The 21,156-nt window shown below is 39.3% G+C and overlaps 1 protein-coding gene across 3 annotated transcripts in view; it reads left to right on the forward strand.

The window, feature by feature from the left end:
• Positions 1-5,363: 5,363 nt before the first annotated feature.
• The window catches only part of grik2 (glutamate receptor, ionotropic, kainate 2), a 322,030-nt gene continuing 306,237 nt past the window's right edge, over positions 5,364-21,156 (forward strand). For 2 of the 3 annotated variants that reach the window (XM_053326625.1, XM_053326626.1), the window contains exon 1: positions 5,376-5,493. In XM_053326625.1, coding sequence (XP_053182600.1) covers positions 5,376-5,493 — 118 coding nt within the window. Of the gene's footprint in view, positions 5,494-21,156 lie in introns of all 3 variants that reach the window. The other variant, XM_053326627.1, reaches the window with a different exon arrangement.

A 21,156-nucleotide genomic window follows, 5' to 3' on the forward strand; every position in this document is an offset into this window, starting at 1 on the left:
CCACATTAGAAAGAATAAACCTCTGATGGAAACGTAATAGTTAATAAGAAATGTGATTTCAGCACAAACTTCTCTTCTCTGAGCTGCTTCACTACACAAACACAACAATGTGTTCATCTGTGCATCTGTTTCACAAACAAGAGGCTGTTGTTGTACCAGTCTCTGCTCATACACTGATGCGCCATGTTAGATGTCTGAGCATCTGATCTTAGAAATATATCTAAGTATATACTTCATTTAAGACCAAATACTAAGATGTCAGATATGTGACATCACTTCCCAGTAATGACTGATGAGCAGCAGATCAAGATAACACTGATAACAATAAAACACCAATCAAAATTACACATTTGTTAATCAACTAATGGACATTAAATTCCTTGAGAATTAATAAATACATTTTTTTCCCATAATGCAAAACTTCTCTCATAATATTCCACACTGAGTTGCAACATTCAAATTCTTAATTATGTATAATGTTTTTAAATAATGAATATATGTGGTTTTCCCCCTAAAGTTCTGACTGTACCTTTGGATGTTTTGATGTTCTAGTTATGGTTCTAGTTCTAGTATGTTCACTGAACCAACACTGAGTTGCTGGATTTCCTTCCCTACATTCTTGTCAGTTTCTTTTAAAGTTGAAATGAGGGAAAACTATCCTCATTGTGCATGAGATACACTATGTACATTTAAATCCTCTCTAACCTCTGCTAACAGTTTGGGGAAATGATGAGATTGGATGCTTTTTACTTTTTCTTTGCTTGTGACTTTTCATTCACCTTATAAAATGAATTGAAAGTCTGCTGTCACAAATACAAATGAAACATACAGTAAGTCAGTGTGGGAGAAAAGAGGAGTGACTGAGGCAGATATTTGATATATTTGTCATCAAACAATAGGCTTCTATGTAGCATTGATCCTACAGTGTGCTTCTGACAGTGTGTGACCCTTTGAACCAGAAACGTTCAGACTTTGGAGATGTTTCTGATTGTATTATTATTATTATTATTATTATTATTATTATTACAAAAATCTTCTGGGTGTAATATTCCGAGAGTGAGTGATCTGCAAACTGAGAGAATGTTGCATATAGTGAAATTTAAAAATGTTTTATGTTGTTTGTCTACAAAAATTCCCACCGGTTAATCCAGCAAACACAAAGAAAGAGATCTGCTGCTAGCTGTAAATTGAATATAATTCACCACCTGCTCACAGTGTGGAGCTGAAATGAGGCTTGTATGCTTTTAAGCTTTTGTTATAGCTTCTCTTTTGACAAAAAATATGTAAAAATAATCACAAAACTAACTAATCAACTAACTAACTAACTAACTAACTAACAAAAAATGATTTTAATTGGTCTCAAACGCATTTTAAACTGCACCCTGCTTACAATAAACAAGTCACGGCAGATGGCGGCATATTTGATATGATACAGGTCACCAAACCAGAGTATCAGAAGGAACACTGATCTTCTACTCTTCAATAAAAGTGCATTTATTCATCTTCAACATCCTTACAAGATGAGATCAAGCTCACCCTGCTGTGTGGATGGCACCTTTGCACCCAGTTAGCCTCACACCCACAGCATGTGCATGAACTGCATTGCGATGCTGGTGCAAATGCTCACGGCGGGGTTGAACTATCCAGCAGATAAAAGCGATATAATGTGCCTTATTCCGACCTGACATCCAGTCTCCTCCGCTGGGGAGAAGCTGCAGGATTCGGTGTCGGTGAGCCCCCCCCCCCCCCCCCTCTCCCTCCTGGTCCGGCGTGTGTGCCCCCTGTTGCTTTAAGCAGTGCGTCCTGCCGTCCGACAGGAGGCGTGTCTCCCCTACGGCCGGAGCGCAGAGCTACCAGATGCAAGTGCGGGGGAAGCGACTCAGCTCCTCCATAGAAACAAATCAACTTCTTTGTGCTGCTCTGGTGACTCTTCCTGCTCCTGCTCTACCTATGGTAAGCCCTTTATTTCACAACTTTACATTTATTCATGTGTTTCACTGCGTTGTCTTTGGATTTTTTGATTTGATTTCGTGCGTCGCATCTTTTCAGGAACATATCTTTGGAAACAGATGAAACCAAAGTAAATGCTTTTTTCCCTCCTCACATCGTTTCTAACCGGCAAGACGCACAGAAAACACCGTTACGCACCTCGCTGGTTAGGTTTGAAGTTCATTTGGGGAGTTAATAGGAGCAAACGCGCTTTTAACCTGCGCATCCAGAACCAAGAGAACACTTAGATGTCTCAAAAATAGTCCACGACTCATGTTTTAATAAGCCTCTAAGAGACGTGACCTCCCGTGTCTTTGCCCGACCTCTATTTGGAGACGCTTGTCACCTTTTTTCCGAGTTCCTCCTCCTCCTCCTCCTCCTCCTCCTCCTCGGGCTGATGCCTTCACTGTTGAGGGGCTTGAAAGTCATTATGGGGGTCGTTAAAAAAATGCCCACCGTGATCCGCTTTATGAATGATCCGCAGATAACGTCTCCAGTTGGGGAGGCTGGTTGGGAAGTCGCGAAGACGAGCCGCGCATTTAAATCTCATAGTTGATGAGCGCATTAGCTTTAAATCAACTTTATCATCACGCAGCGCTGCCCGGTGGAGAGACTCCGCTCAGCCGGTTTAAAAGCCCCTTTTTAAACGCACAAAGGGGCATTTGTTGAGCTCTACATCTACAGTATCTGTGGAAGGGGAAAAAACCAAATGTAGGAAAATCGGGATGAGTATATGCATTGGTGCCAACTGCCTTTTTTCACCTGCGAGCCTCGTAGACTCCATAAGCACATTTGTGCCCGTTACGCACGGCTATCAGAGAACTGCGGCTTTGTGTTCATACGGTTCTTTCCTTCTTAGAATCTTTGGAGTTCAAATACAACTGATTTACTCTTTTTGCACTCGAAGACAAACAAATCTCAGACGTTTTGTTCATTGGTCACATATTACCTCAAAGTCCACCGACTGCAGCTGAAATTTGCTGATTTGTTTAAGAATTAAGAAATAATTAAAAAAAAATCTTCTTTTAAAACCTCGAAATCAACTTGCATGTTCCCCTGCATGTTGTGCTACTCGTGTGTTGTCCCTCAAGGCTAATTCTATCCTCACGACTTAATGCTAATTGCGTCTGGCATCATTCTAAAGTTACATTTCGCCTCTTTACACCTCTCACATTAATACATCTCAACTTCCAGAAGAAAGAAAAATGTTGAGCTGTCAGTCTGAGGAGTTTTTTTACGTGCTGGTAACAGTACATGCATGTCAGTATGGAAGCAAGGCGGTATCGAGATATAATATTTAACCTTTAAGCATCAACTGTATCATCATATGGAGTCGCTCCAAACAGAATAAAAAAATGAAATCGTGCTGATAATTAAAGAGGTAAATGAACAGAGGAGGAGAGGAGGCTGAGGGAATGATATGAAAGGAGCCCCGGAGTCGCTGTCCATGGTGCTGAAAGCTTTCTCAATGCAAATACTTCTTTAAAACACAGGCTCTGTCCTTGGTGCTGAAAACTCCTCACTGCTAAAACAACATCGATGCTGAAATGCACACTTCATTTAAATATATATGTATATATATGTATGTATGTATAGTTGTTGTTATTGGTGCTAAAAAACAACAACCAAATAACACTCCGAAAAACAAAATCACCTATCAGCTGTGGCCTACACGTTAAACATGTTAAACAGTTTCCTTCATTTAGAGACTGTTCTATTTATTCACAATATATTATAATATATTACAATATAACACTGATTGTCTTCTGTTCACTCTTTTCATATTTGTATCTACATATAGCTGACTTTTTACATTACAGCGACCCGGACTGAAGGCCAGCTTCGTTTATTTGTATTATCTTAATGTTTAAACCACATGGATTTATAAATAAGTAGCATATCTGATCATGTTTAAGTTGGAAAGTTTATAGAAGATTTATTCAATCCAATTAACCAGCTTGAATTTGGCTGTAAACTCTGTCTGAACATTTACAGACACAGCAGGATAAAAAAAAGCATCTGCGCTTCTTTCTTCTAGGAAACATCCTCATGGAATTTTCTCCCTAACCGTGTGATAATGATAATAGCCACAGCACATACAGGCGGGGGGGAATATTGAATATGACACTTAAATTTCTTCGCCTTACTGACCATGTAAGCACCGTCAATAATTCAATAGACTAAAGGAGCCGATGTGGCACTTCACAAGACGACAAACATTAAATTAAAATCTTGGATGTTGAGAGTTGGCTCGAATCTAACAGACTCCACAGCCTGAGGAAAAAGTCCAATATCAATAAATATAAAGAAGTAATAATTTCAAAGACAGAGCGGGAGTTCTGAAATACAATTGGGGGGGCGAGCAGAGGCTATTCATCATGTTGAGTGTACAGTGACAGGTTTGCTTCACGGAGTCCTCACATAAGTCCAAGCTTGAGTGACTCCGATCAAACACTAGGCGATCTTTTCAAATGCATAGATTGGCTTTTTATACGGCGGCGCTCCGCTGCCAGTAACGATCACTGAACCGAAACGAGACAGAAAAAAAAAAAAATCAGAGCGGAGAACCGGCGAGTGGCGGCTGACTGGCTGACTGACTGACTGACCGGGGGACCACGACATCAGGGAAAGAGAAGGACGGAGAGGAAGGAAAGGAGGGAGGGAGACAGGGAGAAAGGGGGAGGCATGACAAATTCAGCAGGCGATATAGATCAAAGGGCGAAGTGTGGTCAGCAGTAGCCGAGAAACATGCCCGATCCAACCCTGTGAGCTCTCCCACTACTAGTGTTGGCTCGACGTCAGATGCTGTACGGCAGTGCAGCAGGAGGAGCTCGGGCTGGCGAGGCTGCTGAAGACCGCTGCTTTCACTCCCTCACTCCCTCACTCCATCACTCACACGCTCACTCGGTCACGCTGGATCTCCACAAACCTCCGCTCTCCCTCTCTCACCCCCCTCCAATCTGTGCCTCTGTCTTTCAGTAGATGGATTTCTTCAAGCTCTGCCCAGCCTAACATGGATGCCCCGCCACCTCCACCACTACCACCTCTACCATCATCTTCCTCATCAGCTGAGTCGGAGGGCTTCTTCTGCTTCTTCTTCCTGGCGCAGTGAGCTGGACACGCAGTGTTTTTTTTCTCCTTTTTTTCTTTTTTTTTCTTTTTCTCTCTCTCTTTTTTGTTGTTGTTGTTGTTGGACCAAATGGATGTGGGGAAACCGTTGCCCAGTCCGCCGGTGGTTGTGATCATACCATGATCTTGTTGCAGCCGCCTTGCTTCACGTTAAAGGGGTGACAGAGAAAAGAAAAGAAAAGAAAAGAAAAGAAAAGAACAAATCTGGGGAATATACCGATTCAGGGAATAAAAATCCTGTGCACCACACAAGCACCATGAAGATTACCTCTCTGCTGATATTTAATGCGAGATTCAGGTGCACCGCCAGGCTTCTACTGCTGCTATTACACTGTGTGGGATATTCTCATGGGATGCCACACGTCTTGAGATTCGGTGAGCTATACTTTCTTTTTTAAAAGTTATGAATGACAGTGCATGCATCATGTTGCTTCACATTCCCGACCTGTTGGAGAATCACTTTTCTCTCCCTTCCCACTCACTCGTGGGGAATAGTTGGAAGTTGCAGCTGGAGTGTTTGACAGCAGTTTGCAGTGTCACATGAGAGTGTAGTGTATCCAGAGAGTTGGCACATACTGTAAGTGCACTACAAGTGTAAAGCTGCCAAAAAACAGAAATGAAGATAATGATTAGTGAGTGACAACGCTGGACTGTCTCTGACTTGTTGCTACTTAGAAAGTTTGACATTTAAAGAAAGCTTTAAAGTTTAAAGTTGATATGAATACCTCTCTATGTACACCCCCCCCCCCCCCCCCTCCTCTCATGCGTGTGTAAGTGAAATATGTGCAGTGGCCGTGGGAGTGATATGTGTATATGTGCGTGTGTGTGTGTGTGAGAACCAGACAGACTGTCAAATGCTATTTGCTGAAGCTGTTTATTTGAATGCTTTTTTACATAGTGTGTGGTCTTTTTTATTCTATAGCTATTACTCTGCCATAAGAGATATTTTTAAATCCTATAGTATATAGCTCTCAGCAGGAAAAGCAAATAGTCATCACTCTATGCCAAATAACCTGTGCTTTTTCCAGCACTTGATTGCAGCTATAAGATGCTCAGACAGGCAGAAATACATTCTACTCTAAATCCACATTTGTTTCGTGGCTTCGCCGTTTCTCTTTTGTGCCGACGCTCATTTCCTTTGAATGAAGCCCGTGTGCGACTTACGCTTTTAATGCTAAACCCAGCTGTCAGATGGGTTGAAGAGGTTAAGACCACTGACTTGAATCACAGCAGAGAAAAGGAAACACACTGAAGAATATGTTCAGCTGTGCAGGTTATTTAAGAGAATGTTTGATTTAATTTGCCTTATAAGGCAGGGATTTGATCTGTTATTTTATGTGTTGAAGAAGAAAAAATACAGGCAGAACAACAATGACACACTCACACACACACACACACACACACACACACACACACACACACACACACACACACACACACACATACAGATGAATGAATACTGGCAAATCATTTTGTAGAATAATCCAACCCTTTTTATTTTTATTGACTGGAAAAAAACAGCAGTGGAACTGAATAGAAGAAAAATCATCAGTGATAAAGAAAAAATGCAGGAATGTACATTTCTTTCATTTTCAATGCAAATTGATGAGCTGATTGATTTCCCTGCAGATGGAACTAACTGTGAGCTCTGAATCAGATTTACACCAGTGTGAAAGAGGTAGACAGAGAGGTAGGTAGGTTGATAGATGGTCTGTGTGTAGAGCTGGGGGTGGGGTGGGGGGGACACGCTGCACCCCATTATATCCCATTATGTCATCACTGTCCTTTATTGCACCTCAGTTAAATAGCTCTGTATTTGACGACAGCAGCAGCAGAGTCAGGAGCACTCAGCGCCGGCTGGAGCTGGACACTTACAACCTGAATTTGTCTGTCGGACAACATGTCTTTGATTACATTTAGTCCTCCTCTCTTCCTCTGCCAAGCCACTTTTATTAGCTAGCAGCCACTCTGTATTGACAGCTCTGTTCAGCATCTGTAAGGCCTTTAATGTGTGTGTGTGTCTGTCAGCTTTCAGCCGCTCATGGAATGTGACAGACTGTGGGTTTAGTTGTGAGGACAGTAAAGAGCTCAGAGTATCTTATTGGTTGAACTACCCTCAGTGTAATTACAACATTAATTATATTAAATTAATTACAATGACATGAACGGTACAGCAGAACACTAATCATACTAATCAGCATTTATGTATATATATATATATGAAAGGGTAACTGCAGTGATTTTGTATTGAACTTCCATGATGATATTAGACCTGTGAGAGACTGATGGAATAGCTTGACTTTTTTATCCATTGTATAAATGAAGCTTCCTACACTTCCCATGGTGCAATTCAACAGCACATTTTATTAAACCCCCTTCCTTGGTAAAAGAAACTCATATTTTCCAAAATCTCAGGCTATTTTATTAGATTTGACAAAGCTCCTCCAGATCTAAAGAGGACGTGATGGACTAGTTTTCACATGCTGAGTGGAACTTCAACTTACTGACGGGTAAACTGATCTGATCTGTTTTTCATCCACTCGTAACCATGGCGTTCCTGATTGTGGAGGCTCAGAAGGATGTAGAGCATGGTGGGAACAAAAACCTGCAGGCACACAACTCTTTACGAAATAGTTTGGACATGACTGCTGTAACTCTTAATGTGGTAAATATGCACCGTTTTAACAGATTCTATGACACTATGATGATGATTGATGGTAAATGAGAAAGAAGTGTATGTTTAAATTACCTGAGCTACGTCTAACACTTTTTCATCATTAATACTTCGGTATGAATTTTTAACTTAACAAATGGGATGCTCTCTGCTTTGAGAAACCATTTTAAAGAGATGCTATTCATGCAGTAATCCCAAAATAAAGCTTCTGGATGTGTTTCGACCATTCATTCATTTATTGTAGCGATGCTTCAAATTAGGTGCTTGTAGTCATTTTAAGAATTACGATTCAATGTGACACATAACTAAACTGTTTCCATTTTGAAATTTAAGCACAACAGGAAAAGCTGAGAGTAGAACTTAATAACACAGCTGTTGTTTTTAATCAATCTGACCAGCTCCATGTGATAAAGAAGCTTTTTACAGATTCTCAGAGAGAGTTATTAAAAGGTATTTTGGACCAGAGATGGTTTTTTTAAACAGCTGTGCAGAGGGTAAGGAAATAGAATAAGAATAGCAGAGTTCAGATGATGTGATTGGCTGGGATTTTCTTTGCTTATGTATACTGTAAGTGTGTTGAAGACCGACGCTGAGATTCACAGATGATAGAAACTACAGCTGAATCATGTCCAGGCCTATTGAAAATAAAGCTGCATACAGATCAGCCGTACTGAACCGCAGCAACATGTGACCTGCCGGCTCTGTGTTTATATGACTCTAGTCTGCTGGGTCTTCTGAAAGGCTCTGCAGTTTTTAGAGGAGCTGTACTGCAGACAGGTGAGGTCAGGAAATGGGATTACTTGTGTGGAGGAGAAGGCGTATGCAGGGTCACTTCTCAGGAAGACAGCAGAATGTATGTTACACATTCATGGCATGAGCCTCAGCCTCTGATGGAAAGACTGTTGAGCTGTTTAGAAAAGCAGCGTTAACAAAAAAAAAAAAAAAAAAATTCGAGGTCAGGGAAGTGGTCCAACTTTTAACAGCATGGAAAGTCACGCATTATCTACAAAGTGTTTCATCAAAGCCTCGGAGTCATGGAGACCCACAAGGTTTCTCACATTCAAGAACCAATCTGAAGCAGCATTTGTCTACCTATAAATACATATATATATATATGCACTCCATGTCTCTGTGATCTCTGTAGAGCAGAATGAATGAAGTGCGTTGGTGTTGGCTGCTGCCGTCAGTATTAGTATGAAGGTCATCATCTAATGGGCCAGACGAGCTAAAGGTTGCAGGTCAAGGCTAGAAAAACTCTCGGCTTCTGTCTGAGAAGCTGGCCTGTCAATAACTGAACAGAAAAGTTGACATTATCTTCCCGGCCGCTCCGACGGCTGCATCTGCCCCCCCCACTGATGACTTGTAAACAAGGTGATTTGTGGAGAATGTGAGCTGCTTAGAAACAATGTGTGGCTAAGCAGATCATGGTGCAGTGGAGATCATTAGGTATGAAATGAGAGGTGACAGTCACAGTATTCTTCAATGAACACGCTAATTTACCTCATCATCTTTTTTCTTTTTTGGGGGATTTTTTGGGGATAGAGCTGATTTTAATGAACATGTATAACCCTTACATACTGTTCATATTAAGTATTGTTTATAATTAGTGCCTAATTCTGAACCACCAATGTATTATATGTAGATTTGACACTATTATAGTGAAAATACATTCACAATCACACTATATTATAATCTCACATTATCTAAAATCATAGCCATAATTATTTCTGTTAATTAATTGAAAGTGAAGGATGCAACAACATTTGAATATTAGGCTTCATGACATCACACTCTACATGTGCAAAATGTGTACCAGCTGCACAAACATAAGACATTTTAAAAATATTAAAACTTGTTAGACATTTTAGACCACTAAAGGAAACATCATTACATTTCAGCCTTAAATAATGTAATTTATGTGGTTTTTAATTGCTTTCAAATTTCAAAATGGATCAAATTTAATTTGGTTAAACACTTTTATAGTTAACAGTGACTAAATATGTATTAATCCAGAGTTGAAAATAGTGTCTCATAAATGATTGGGTAGCAAAAACTAAAGAGTCAACAAAAAATATAGAGCAAACTCATAAATTCCTCCCCTCACATCTATAGGATGTTTTAGCCTCCTCCAGTTCATAGTATTGGTTTTACCACTGTATAACTTTACTGTTTGTGTTCAGTCTCAGTGCTCTCATCACCCTGGTCTCCAGCAGTGGAATGCTGTTGTTTTCAATGAAAAAGCTCTGAAACCTCACCATACACTACCTGCCCAACACCAAACAAGACAAACAAGACAACAGGGAACAGCAAAGAACACCTCAGTACCAGAATAACAAAGAATAACTCAGTTGTCAGTGTACAGAGAAAAAGACAAGAAAAAAGATATTTGCTGCCTTTATGGTTAAGGTTTGGTTATGCTCAGGGTCCAATGACCCCTCTGCAGATTTTCTAAAGATTTCAGCATATTTACCACAAATAAAGGCTCATGAGGTACAGTACACCACTAATCAGAAGATCAACGGTTTGATTGATGTCGATGTGTTCCTTGGGCAAGATACTTAACCCCAAATAGCTCCTGAGTGAATGTTAGTCTCCTCCTGATGAGCAGGTTGGTACTCTGTGTGGTAGCTCCTGTCATCAGTGTATGAATGTGTGCGAATGGGTGAATGTGACATGTAGTGTAAAAGTGCTTTGAGTGGTCAAAAAGACTAGAACAGTGCTATATAAGTAGAGTCTATTTACCATTGACCAATAAAGATACTGCTTGTAAAACTCAAAATGTTAAGACCCAGTGACATGAAAATGACTGATTAATCCTGTGTCTCTATGTTAATTGCTTATTATTTATTATACACCACATATATGTCACAATATGTAATTTTTTTTTAAACTTATTTTTTTGTTACATCAGTACGTCTTTTCTGTCTCTGTAAAATAGTTTCAAATGTTTGCTCATAATGTGTCAGAGGCATTTACAAAAGTTCAGCCAATCAAATGTGGATGACATATAACATTGCACTTCACTATTGGTTTCTAACAGAGCAACATGTAGCTAGATAGGAAGAGATGTGTGTTCTTATATCAGTGGGTATTTTCAGAATAATATAGCTGAGCTCTAATTCATTGAAAACAATCTTTATTTTACATGAATATTATCTATCACATTACAAGCAAAATACATTCTACAAAATGTCATTCTGGATCAGTGCTGAAAACTCCAAAAAAATCTGCATATTCTTTTTGGGTTTGGTTTTGTTTAGGCTACTATTTAGTACCAAAGCTCAGACATGAACATCAGTCTCTGCTGTCAAAGTTAGGTGGTTGTATACTCAACCATCCAACCATCCACCTACCCTGAATGGCTTTATAGTGCCATGACAATGCCATGTTATATCTGTGTTTGTGTTGATTATTCACTCAATAGGAGACTGCTTGTCAGGAAAAGAAAAACAAAACAAAACATTAATATATTGTTCTAAGCATAAAGATAATTGATGCTCTGACTTTTCTGACACTTGCATTTGTGTGAAAAAGCTTGTCGTCAGTGCAGTATGATAACACAATGCAGTTATTCTAATTTACTCTTCAAAGGCAAGTAAAAAAAAAGTCCATATCTCAGACTAACAAAGTAAGACTTATAAATGATAGAACCCAGAGGCTATTAATGTCCACTGCTGGGCAGGACTGTGAGGCCAAGGTGCTGCTTTGCTCACAGAGGCACAAACGGAGCTGTGGCAGATTATAGAAGAACAGAAAGTCTGATGGAAAATCACTTCAAACATGTTCATCTACTCCTTAGTACAGAAACGAAGCCTGAGAGCAAAGGGAGAGGGGTTTCAGAAACAACATGATACAGTAAAAACACATTATTTTATGATGCAGCCCTTATTAAACCTTATTTACACAGTAGTAGTCTGCCCACATGTCTGATAGGGATCCTGAGGGTGGAGCTGGATGAACAGAAGGGAAGAAAAGCCTTTTCTTTCCAGGCTCAGTCTGAACAGTCTATTCACTCTGGACCCATCTGTACATTTGTCAGAAGCCTGACTTCTGACCTTCAGCTCAGAGCCAAAACAAAACACTGCACAAGACCAAACCAACCTCCTTTCTGTGATACTGAATACAGCATGTGACTGGCTGATATGTGCTTATTCTTGCCGCTCTCTGTGTCTGTGTGGAGTAGATTATCTTCTGGACGGAGTGTATGATGCATCTTTAATTCACATGACCGTGTGTGTGTGTGTGTGTGTGTGTGTGTGTGTGTGTGTGTGTGTGTGTGTGTGTGTGTGTGTGTGTATGCAGTGTTGTTTAGTGATGGTTTTATAGCCTCATTGTTGAGTCACTGAGGGTTTGCATTGGTAAGGGCATATTTTTCAGACAATCATCATGCACAGTGTAGAGAAAAAAACTGTAGCATCAATTGGCTTATATAACTTCCCCAAAACAGAAATAACAGGAATTGTATCATACAACACAGATTTTTTTGGTATTTTTCTATTTCATTTGATCAGTTAATTCATTTACAGAACATTAAAAAGACACAATCAGTGCCAAAGACTTGACTAAGATTTCATTACTTACCATTCTCAGTAGAGCTAGATATGTGGCTTATATCAACACTGTCATACTGTAGATGTCAGGTATTAAATAATAAGAAACTGCATGAATACCAAAGACACATTTGAGGTCATGTAGAAACAGCGTCTCTGAATTTGTCCACCAAATGTATTTTTACAGTGTCAAATGTTGTGCTCATTACATCTCATGGTCAAAGTTCTTTACAGTACTAAACTGAAGGATCACTATCTAAAATGTTGTCTTAACTGTGTTTATGTAGAAAAATATCAGCCTCAAAAACCCAGTCTCATTGGTACATCTCATTGGTTTTGATCATATTATATAACATATTACATTATGTATGTATGTCTTCCATCCTTCTGTTTTTGGGAACATTTTCACCAGTAATATAACACCTCACACCTGAAATGTACTGTTAGTTATATACAACTAACATACAGACACCATACACTGATTTGACTGATAGTAGTTGTAATGTTTGACTTGTTTAAACTATAAAACCCCACAACTTCTGTTTACAACCAACAGCTCAGCCTGAGAGTTACAACATCATAAGGTCAGATTTCAACATTTAAGTGTTAGAATATTCCAACAAAACTACAAACTTCTGCACAGTTCAGTAGCATCTTGACATCAGTATGGATTATCTCTACCTAAGGTGTTCTATTTCTATAAAAAAAGTGAATGAACTTTACTCTAACTTGCAGAAGTTTAATATTTAATGATGTACATTTTACTGACTTTTAACACTCATGATTTTCCTGTTTTGCTCATCATGTTTAAAACTGCACCATTTCCTTCTGTCTGTAGCAATGAATGGTAATATATGCTCACACAGCAAAAAAAACAATCTCCAGCAGCGGCACAATATAAGAAACAATAATCATTTCCATGTTTAATATTTGTGCTGCCAACTTTGCTGGATTGCCCACTCTGTTTGTCACACTTCTTCATTTTGTGACGCCACATGGGAGGTAACGCTGCCTGAGAAAAAACTGCATCACATTCCACTTGTATTTCTAGGAGAGAAGATGACATGAACAGCTTTCCCCAGTTGGCAGACCTTGTTTACAAAAAAAAATCCAATATGACAAGAACGTAGCATCACTTGAGCAATGAACAGCCGACTTGCCCACAGTAGTTATCTAATACTGAAAATATGCACTTTTCAGTCAGTGGATAAATGGAATCGGGACGTAAGCATGCAGGTCCCAGTGCAGTGTGTGTGTGTGTGTGTGTGTGTGTGTGTGTGTGTGTGTGTGTGTGTGTGTGTGTGTGTGTGTGTGTGTGTATTGCTCTGAGTTTAAATTGTTTTTGGGATACAGCTGCTGGAGAATGTGTTTCCCCTGTGGGTGTGTATTGAAAAGCAACGTTTCCAGTCAACTGAAACTACATCACGCTCGCTAGTGAAGTGAGAGATAAAATCTCAAACGCAATCAATAGTTAAGTTAGAAGAAGAAGAAAAAAAGAATAGGAAAATCAAGTTTAAGTTGAATATATGAAGCAGGTTATGGATTATGAATTGCAAGTCTAGTCAGAAAGGCTTACATCAAAGGAGGTTGGAGTATTTATATACATTGGCAGAAAGACTCTTGAGTATGATTATAATATGAATCCAAGCAGCATGTTAAAGATTCAGCAGAGACTGTGATAAAAAGCCCTCAGGGGTATAAAGCAGAACCCAGCAGAGACATACTGTAGCACTGAGAGTGTGACACAATGTGAGAAGCAGATAATGCCACTGCAAGTATCACTATGGAAAGAGGTGAACATGTAGGAGAATGTGCTTATTGGAGCCTGTCCTTCCAAAAAAGAAAGACCCTATAAGTGACCACCAAACCATCACCAAAAATGACCTATAGTTACTTCATAAGATGATTTAGCTTTATTAGGAGGAGACAGGTTGGGTGGGAATAGGTAGTACTGTACGTTGCTGCAGGAGAACCCTGTTTACTTCCCACTTCTTTCCATAGAAAGAAATTTGTGTTAACTGCTGCCATGACAACAAAGGTTGCCTAAATTTAAGGAAGTAACATTTTGAGTGATCATTTTAACCCAAACCTTAATCTGTCTCTAAGCCTAACCAAGTGGAAAAGGTACTTTATTTGTCACACATACAGTTGTACAGTGAAATTCAGTCTCTGCATTTAATCCATCCTAAGTATAGGAGCAGTGGGCAGACATTGTGCATCACCTGGGGACCAACTCCAGATCTATGTCAGTACCTTTGTTACAGGCACTGACAGGAGAATTAACATATCACACTTGATTTTTCGATAATGGGAGGAAACTCATGCAAGCACAGGAAGAACAGGCAAACTCCACACATAGAAGCCTTACACCAACAGTGCTAACCACTGAGCCACGGTGCCTAACCAGACCTTAACCACAGTGCTGTCATACCATAAAGCATCATAATGTTCGACACTGATTTGTTTGAGTGGTTAAGGAAAGCAGGAGGCTATATTAAGCTGTGATCTGTTCATTTGCTTTTCTTTATTGAGTGAGCTGAAACATTTGATATCAATCTTATGTCTTGTTAGTAGCTGGAGTCAAGATGTGGTTAACCTTGATTAGCATAAAGCACATCAGCAATCAGGGGAAACAGTTAGCCTGACTCTGTCCAAAGTTCAAAAATATAATAAGAAATTCAAAACATGATGGATCTTGTTTGAGTTGTTCATGAATAAGTTGTGTAAATTGCTTCAGGAGTAGGATTAAAATATAGATTGTGTCTTTAGTTTTGGTTGCTACAGTAGATCATGTTGGTGGACACATGTTTTGGTTTTGCTCTCTGTTCAGGAACAATGGTACCAAACCTGGTAACCTCACTGCAACAAGAGCACTTTGTGAAGGTCCTCACAGTTACTGCACCTGACTTGAGTTCAATAAGACATAGTTACAGCATGTTTCTAACCTAAAAGCACACATTACCATGTTTATATTAGTGTATGGGCTACACACATGAGATAGAGGTTTAGTAGTGTAGGTGCATGTACTCCCCCAACGCCCCCACACTTTTACTTTCAGTCTTAATGCTAAACAAGCAAAAACACTATGTCCTAATTCCAGCTCCATACTTAACACCTGAAACCATACTGAATAAAGCAAATGAGCAAAGTGCAGAACAGATGGATGCTGAGGAAGGAGAGATCATCCTCAGCAGCAGCACAATGATCTGTACAGCATTTGTGTGATCTGTCACATTCAAAAGTTCCTCTCATTGTCTTTTTTTTCATAATCTTTACAATCCCCAATCATATTCCATCTACTCCAGCACCGTGCCTGAACGTGATGCCCCATTCAGTAAACACTCGATACAGGAACACAGTCAAATCCTCACGCTCAAATGGATGATTTTCCGGTGATTTGTTTACCCGCTCTCCGTCTTCCCTACTCGAATTTGAAAGCTGAATTAGAAGAAGTGTTAGAAGTCAAGGTGATGCACCACTAGCAAAGGAAGCTATCATTTCAATTAAAAGCATGCTGGTTGAACTACATTTGACCTCAATCAGAGGAAACTAATCTGATTCGATGGAACCGTGTTAAAGGAGGATTTTTAAATGATTTTTTTAAAGGAAGATACCTTTTTAAAAGACAAAATCAATTTTCTGCACTTTCTGTTTTGAATGGGGAACAGATATTTGAGGCTCCAGTTATTAGTTTAAGCCAAGGACACAACAAATCATTTTATCAAGGAATAACGTTCATGGTTATAACATTATTGTAATCATCCTTGTCCATCTAATGGAAAAAAAGCAGATAACAAAATCTCCACTCTGTAATATCTTAAAGGCATAAAAAGCCTTGAGCTGCTGCAGATTAATGGGAGACTTTTACTTTTTACAATCAAATTAGGTTTTTTCCCCCCATTTTAACTTCAAAGTCCAAACTGCACCTGAAAATGATCCATGAGCACTCTTTTCATTTTTACAGTCTCTTCTCATTGTAACGTGACAGATACGAGACACAATCTGCTTTCCCTTTTACCGCATATGAGAGAATGTGCACTTATACAAAACCAATAATGCTGAGCACAGGGCTTTTATATATTTAGACTGAAATTCACTGCTGTTCCCCTTCAGGTGCCTTTGTGTTCATTATGCCTCTCTGCAGTGTAAATGTAGTTTATACACTCTACCATCAGCACTTCTTACCCCACTAAGTGCACTGCAAGAGAGGTCTTTCACTCAAAAATGATATATACCAATGTGTTGTGAAACATGTGAATACATTCCAATGCAACTCAATTAAGAGCTGGTGATGTCAGGCTAAGGCTCAGGCCCAGGCTGCTTTCTGACATTGAGATGAGGACAGAGATAACAGCAAACATTTATGTGTTGCCAAAGCATTCAGGCGATATCTTTTAGATGTCACGCTGTAGTTATTGCAGGGTGATAAACATGCTGTAAAACCAACACCCAGTAGCAGTGGCTCCAAGGATTCCTCTGAATAAACAAAATGCAGCGACTCTAGCAAAGACAAAAAAAACACACACATGGGTTTATCATGCGAGTGAGAGGACAGGATGATATGCACTGCTGCTCAGATCTGCTTCATATAAGACACTGATGGCAGTGGCATGAGTGGAACACTGCCATCTGGAAAAACATGGATACAGAGATCAGTAAGACTGTGCATTCTTCAAACATTACAGGGCTGCCCTTGGGCAAGGCTCAGTCTCTCTCTCTCTCGAAGAATTCCTCAGTCCACATAGATAACAGTTCCTCTGATATGAATGTGTGTGACTGTTACTGCCAAGCATAATGGAAAAGCACCACTGCTTGTTACAATAGATGATTGTCAAAGAGAAGAATTTTTGCACACCTTGAGATCGAAAGATGTGTTGGAGAAGACCACAGGCTAAAGTAGAACAAAGAACAGTGTCTTCTTTGCCTGACATTTAAAAAAAATCCTGGAGGGCTTTTTAACATATTGTTTTTTAATAGAAAATAGATGGATGTTAAAACAGCCAGACTTCTATGATGATGGTTTATTACACTTTGGGTTTTGTGATCATTACTTTGGCCTTCAGTTCTATCAGCTGCATTGTATCAGTGTACACCATACCTTGTCCTGGAACACAATGACACTTTATTTAGAAATGAAACTGAAAGTGAGTGCACATGAAATATAATGAATAATCCCTCACTGTGCAGAAATACATCCAGTACAGAATTCAGAGTTGCAGCAGAAAGTTGTTCTATAAACTTGTGTTATATATTTACAAATGACCAGTTGTGTAATAGTGGCAGCATTTGTCTTATTTTCTCCTACAAATGAGTATGACTAACCTGGGGGCTTGTTTCCAAGCTGTCTGTGTTTCTTGACCTATTGGACCTACTTTTAATGGTGTTTCTATGCTCCCAAATCATTGCAATTACTTTGGTGAATAAAATGTTATCATAAGTGATAGCCAGAGCTATGACAATAAAGCTGTAATAAACTGAAGGCTCTATATAACCCCAGAGGCTGCAATATTCATTATATTAGGTATCATGAAAGCGCTGTTCTTAGCTACCAAGAAAGAACTTATCCTGTAAAAGAATGACAGGATAAGTTGTTTATGCGAGTTCCCCAAAACAACATATTTATGTGACTGAAGCCATCTAGCAGTCGTAATTATTACACAAGCAAAAGAAGAAAATCAGATGGTTATTATAGTGCAACAAAATCCATGTAGGGAAGAGGGTCAATAAAAATGCGTTAGTAAAACATCAGACTTTTAAACTATGAACATGATCAACTCCTAACCACATAGTTACTATTGCAACCACGACATCATGGAACATTTTTAGTTTTCAACAGTACTTTGTAACAGTTTTGGAAGGTACAAACAATGATGTTGCCCTGCTGATTACTGCTGACAGGGGCGTCAAATCAGAAAAAGCTGTCTTTCTGGAATGCATGGACCAAAAACACATTTTGCTGTGTAATTTTGGGCTCTTATGATATAGATTTATCTCCTTGACAGCCTACTGTAAATTTCTGTTTTTCTCTGCGATATCTTGTGTGCACAGTTGACGATCTGCTACGACTGCAACTCATGGATTGTCTGAAATGGAAAGGATTCAATCTCTGGGGAGCCTAAATGTAAAGGATGTAGTTCATGACCATTAGATTTTTCATTAGAGTTTGATATTTCTTGTGTAGAAGATAATATTCTGGTCTGGGAAGCACCAGAGAAAAGGTCAGAAGATCCCAAATCATCAACAATGACATGAACACAGTAAAAATCTGTATTGACAGGCAGCGAGGTCTGGCAGACTGGCTTTCTAGTACTCAGAATAACTTGTTATAGAAGTTGTTGGTCAAGCAGAAACTTTTGCTTGATGGTGTCACTTGGCAAAAATTCATTTGGAGGCATCCTTTAGGGACCATTAGTGGGCACACTGGATTTTACAGCAATCTGACCAGTAGTTACTGAGATATCACGCTCAAGACCAAGTGTTGGGCATAGAAGTTGACCAGTGGTTTAACCAGTTCCCTAAACAGACCAGGAATTACATTAATGCTAATGCCTGTGAAAGACAGACAGAGTAAGTGCACTGTATATTCCTTCTGCTATACAGTCTTTGCGAACCTGCTTTCAGCCAGTAGGCATGTTTGCTGAGACGGAAATAAGTTCAGCAGTTTCAGAGAATGGCAACACTCATTGTATCATCCTTCATTGAGGGTAACTCAAGCATATGATGTGTCAGTGACTCTTTTTGTGCCCTTGGCAGCAGAGCACGCATTCTACCATGGCATCACTTCCCCTTCACTTGTTCTTCCAGTTTATGATGATTTCCTACCAAGGAGTACAGCTTTACTGGCCTTATTTAAACAGATGTAGAGTGCAGTGCTCATGTTTATAAGGTTGAGGGTCCTTATTGCTTGTTTCCTGCCAGCCATATGTGATAAGTAAAATAAAGATTACATTTAGCCCTCTCTTGTCACTGTTAACAGTGATTCAACCCTGTTATAAACCTCTAGTTTTACACTGTTATAAACATCTAATGTCTGTTTGGAATAAGTTGAAGAAGAGCTGTGTTGTTGGCAACAGTCCCATCAATAGAAGGACAGACAAACCTTACAGCCTCACAGGAACTGCATAAAGTTGAACTTCAGCAGCAGAAAATCCAAATAGGGCTTGTAGTAATGTTAGATTTACAGGTGATCACATGTTTAACCAACCAACCAACCAACAAACCATCTTTTGTGCTTTAATCAGTTAAGCACAAAAGAACATTCTTGACCATCAACCAATCAATCCATCAGTCAAGCTTTATTTATATAGTGCCAAATCACAATTGGAATTGTAGTTTGCCAATTCCACAGGTCCACTTGCAAGGTCCACTTGCTATAATTACATTTTCTGGATCTTTTAACTGACACAGTCTTCATACACTTACAGTATCAGTGTATGGAGTTGTGTTACTGTACTGTTATATTGTAGCATGCACGTCTCCACCGATGACACTAACTTAAAACACAAAAACCAAACTTAAACTTTGAGTACTTGTCTTCAGCTTTCCGTGTGCAGCTTGCCCCAGTCCAGCCACTACTGCAGACACAAAGAGAGATTGATTAGTCAACTCACCCAAACTGAGCTAATCAACTCACCTGGCACTGCTCCTGTTGAGCTAGCTCTGCCCAGCCTCTCCCTCCTATAGCTGACTAACCAAACCACGCCCACCATGCTTGTGAATTGACCATGAATTAGGAAACATTTGGGGTTTGTGGCCTGAAACCTGCTTGGGTCAGTCCTGATCAAAAGAAACTTTTTCAATGCATGGGGACCAATGAGATACCTTTTCATGGGGCCCAAAATTGTTGACATAGACTTTGGGAGAATGCTTACACCCTAGAATTTGAGTTAAAATGTTAGTAATTCTGCTTATGCCAAAATTTGTTAAAAAAAATCTTAGCTTATGATTTATCTATCACCAAAATTGCAATCAACCATTTCTTGACTTGTAATCTGATGAAATACAGTAGTCCACAAACACAATTTTACATAATAGAAACATATATAATTGAATTCAAAGCCATTGTGATGATTGATGTAACAGATCTGTGCTGTGCATAGGTGCTTAAAAAGTGAAATCCTTTACATACATTACAGCTACAGCATTAAATGCACAGGTTTCAAAGTGAGATACGACCACAGTAATCTTGGCTTGTTTACATCTGCCAACAAGGATGAATCTATACAGCAGCATGACATTAGATATAGGTCTGTCAGTTTGTAAGTGAGTACGTGCAATTACCATATCCAGCATCCCAGGGATATCACTAGAATGCAAGTATTCAAGTCATCACATTATTATACACATGTAAACATTGGCGTAAACTACAAAACACTCAGATTTAAACTGTCCTCTGATAAAGGATGCCTAGGTCTGGTAGTTGTTCTTGTTGCCTAATTTCCCTCTGTAACACATTTTCTCTGTGTCTACCCATATCTGTGCTATTCTCCTTGCAGGTTTTAGCATGAAAAAATGAAATATTTTACTTAAATGACTTTATTTGCCTTAGCACTGCCAGTCTGAATTATCAGCTTTCTTTAGCAGAGGTGGCTTTGTGAGCATTACACTGTGTCTTGGCCCACAGCCAACGCTATGCTGGTAAATATATTTAAATCAGTGCTAAGCTGCTTAAAATATTCATATTTCACTCATAGCTAGTTTATAGAAATTTGAAACTATCTCAGGCTGGCCAAATCAGTTACATGGATAAAATATATATATATCATTTCACATTTTTTTGGGAACAAAGAGAGCGGGAAGCTGGTGAGCGGTGGT

The sequence above is a fragment of the Scomber japonicus genome, chromosome 10 (genome assembly GCF_027409825.1).
Source record: "Scomber japonicus isolate fScoJap1 chromosome 10, fScoJap1.pri, whole genome shotgun sequence".
In the NCBI taxonomy this organism is placed as follows: domain Eukaryota; kingdom Metazoa; phylum Chordata; class Actinopteri; order Scombriformes; family Scombridae; genus Scomber; species Scomber japonicus.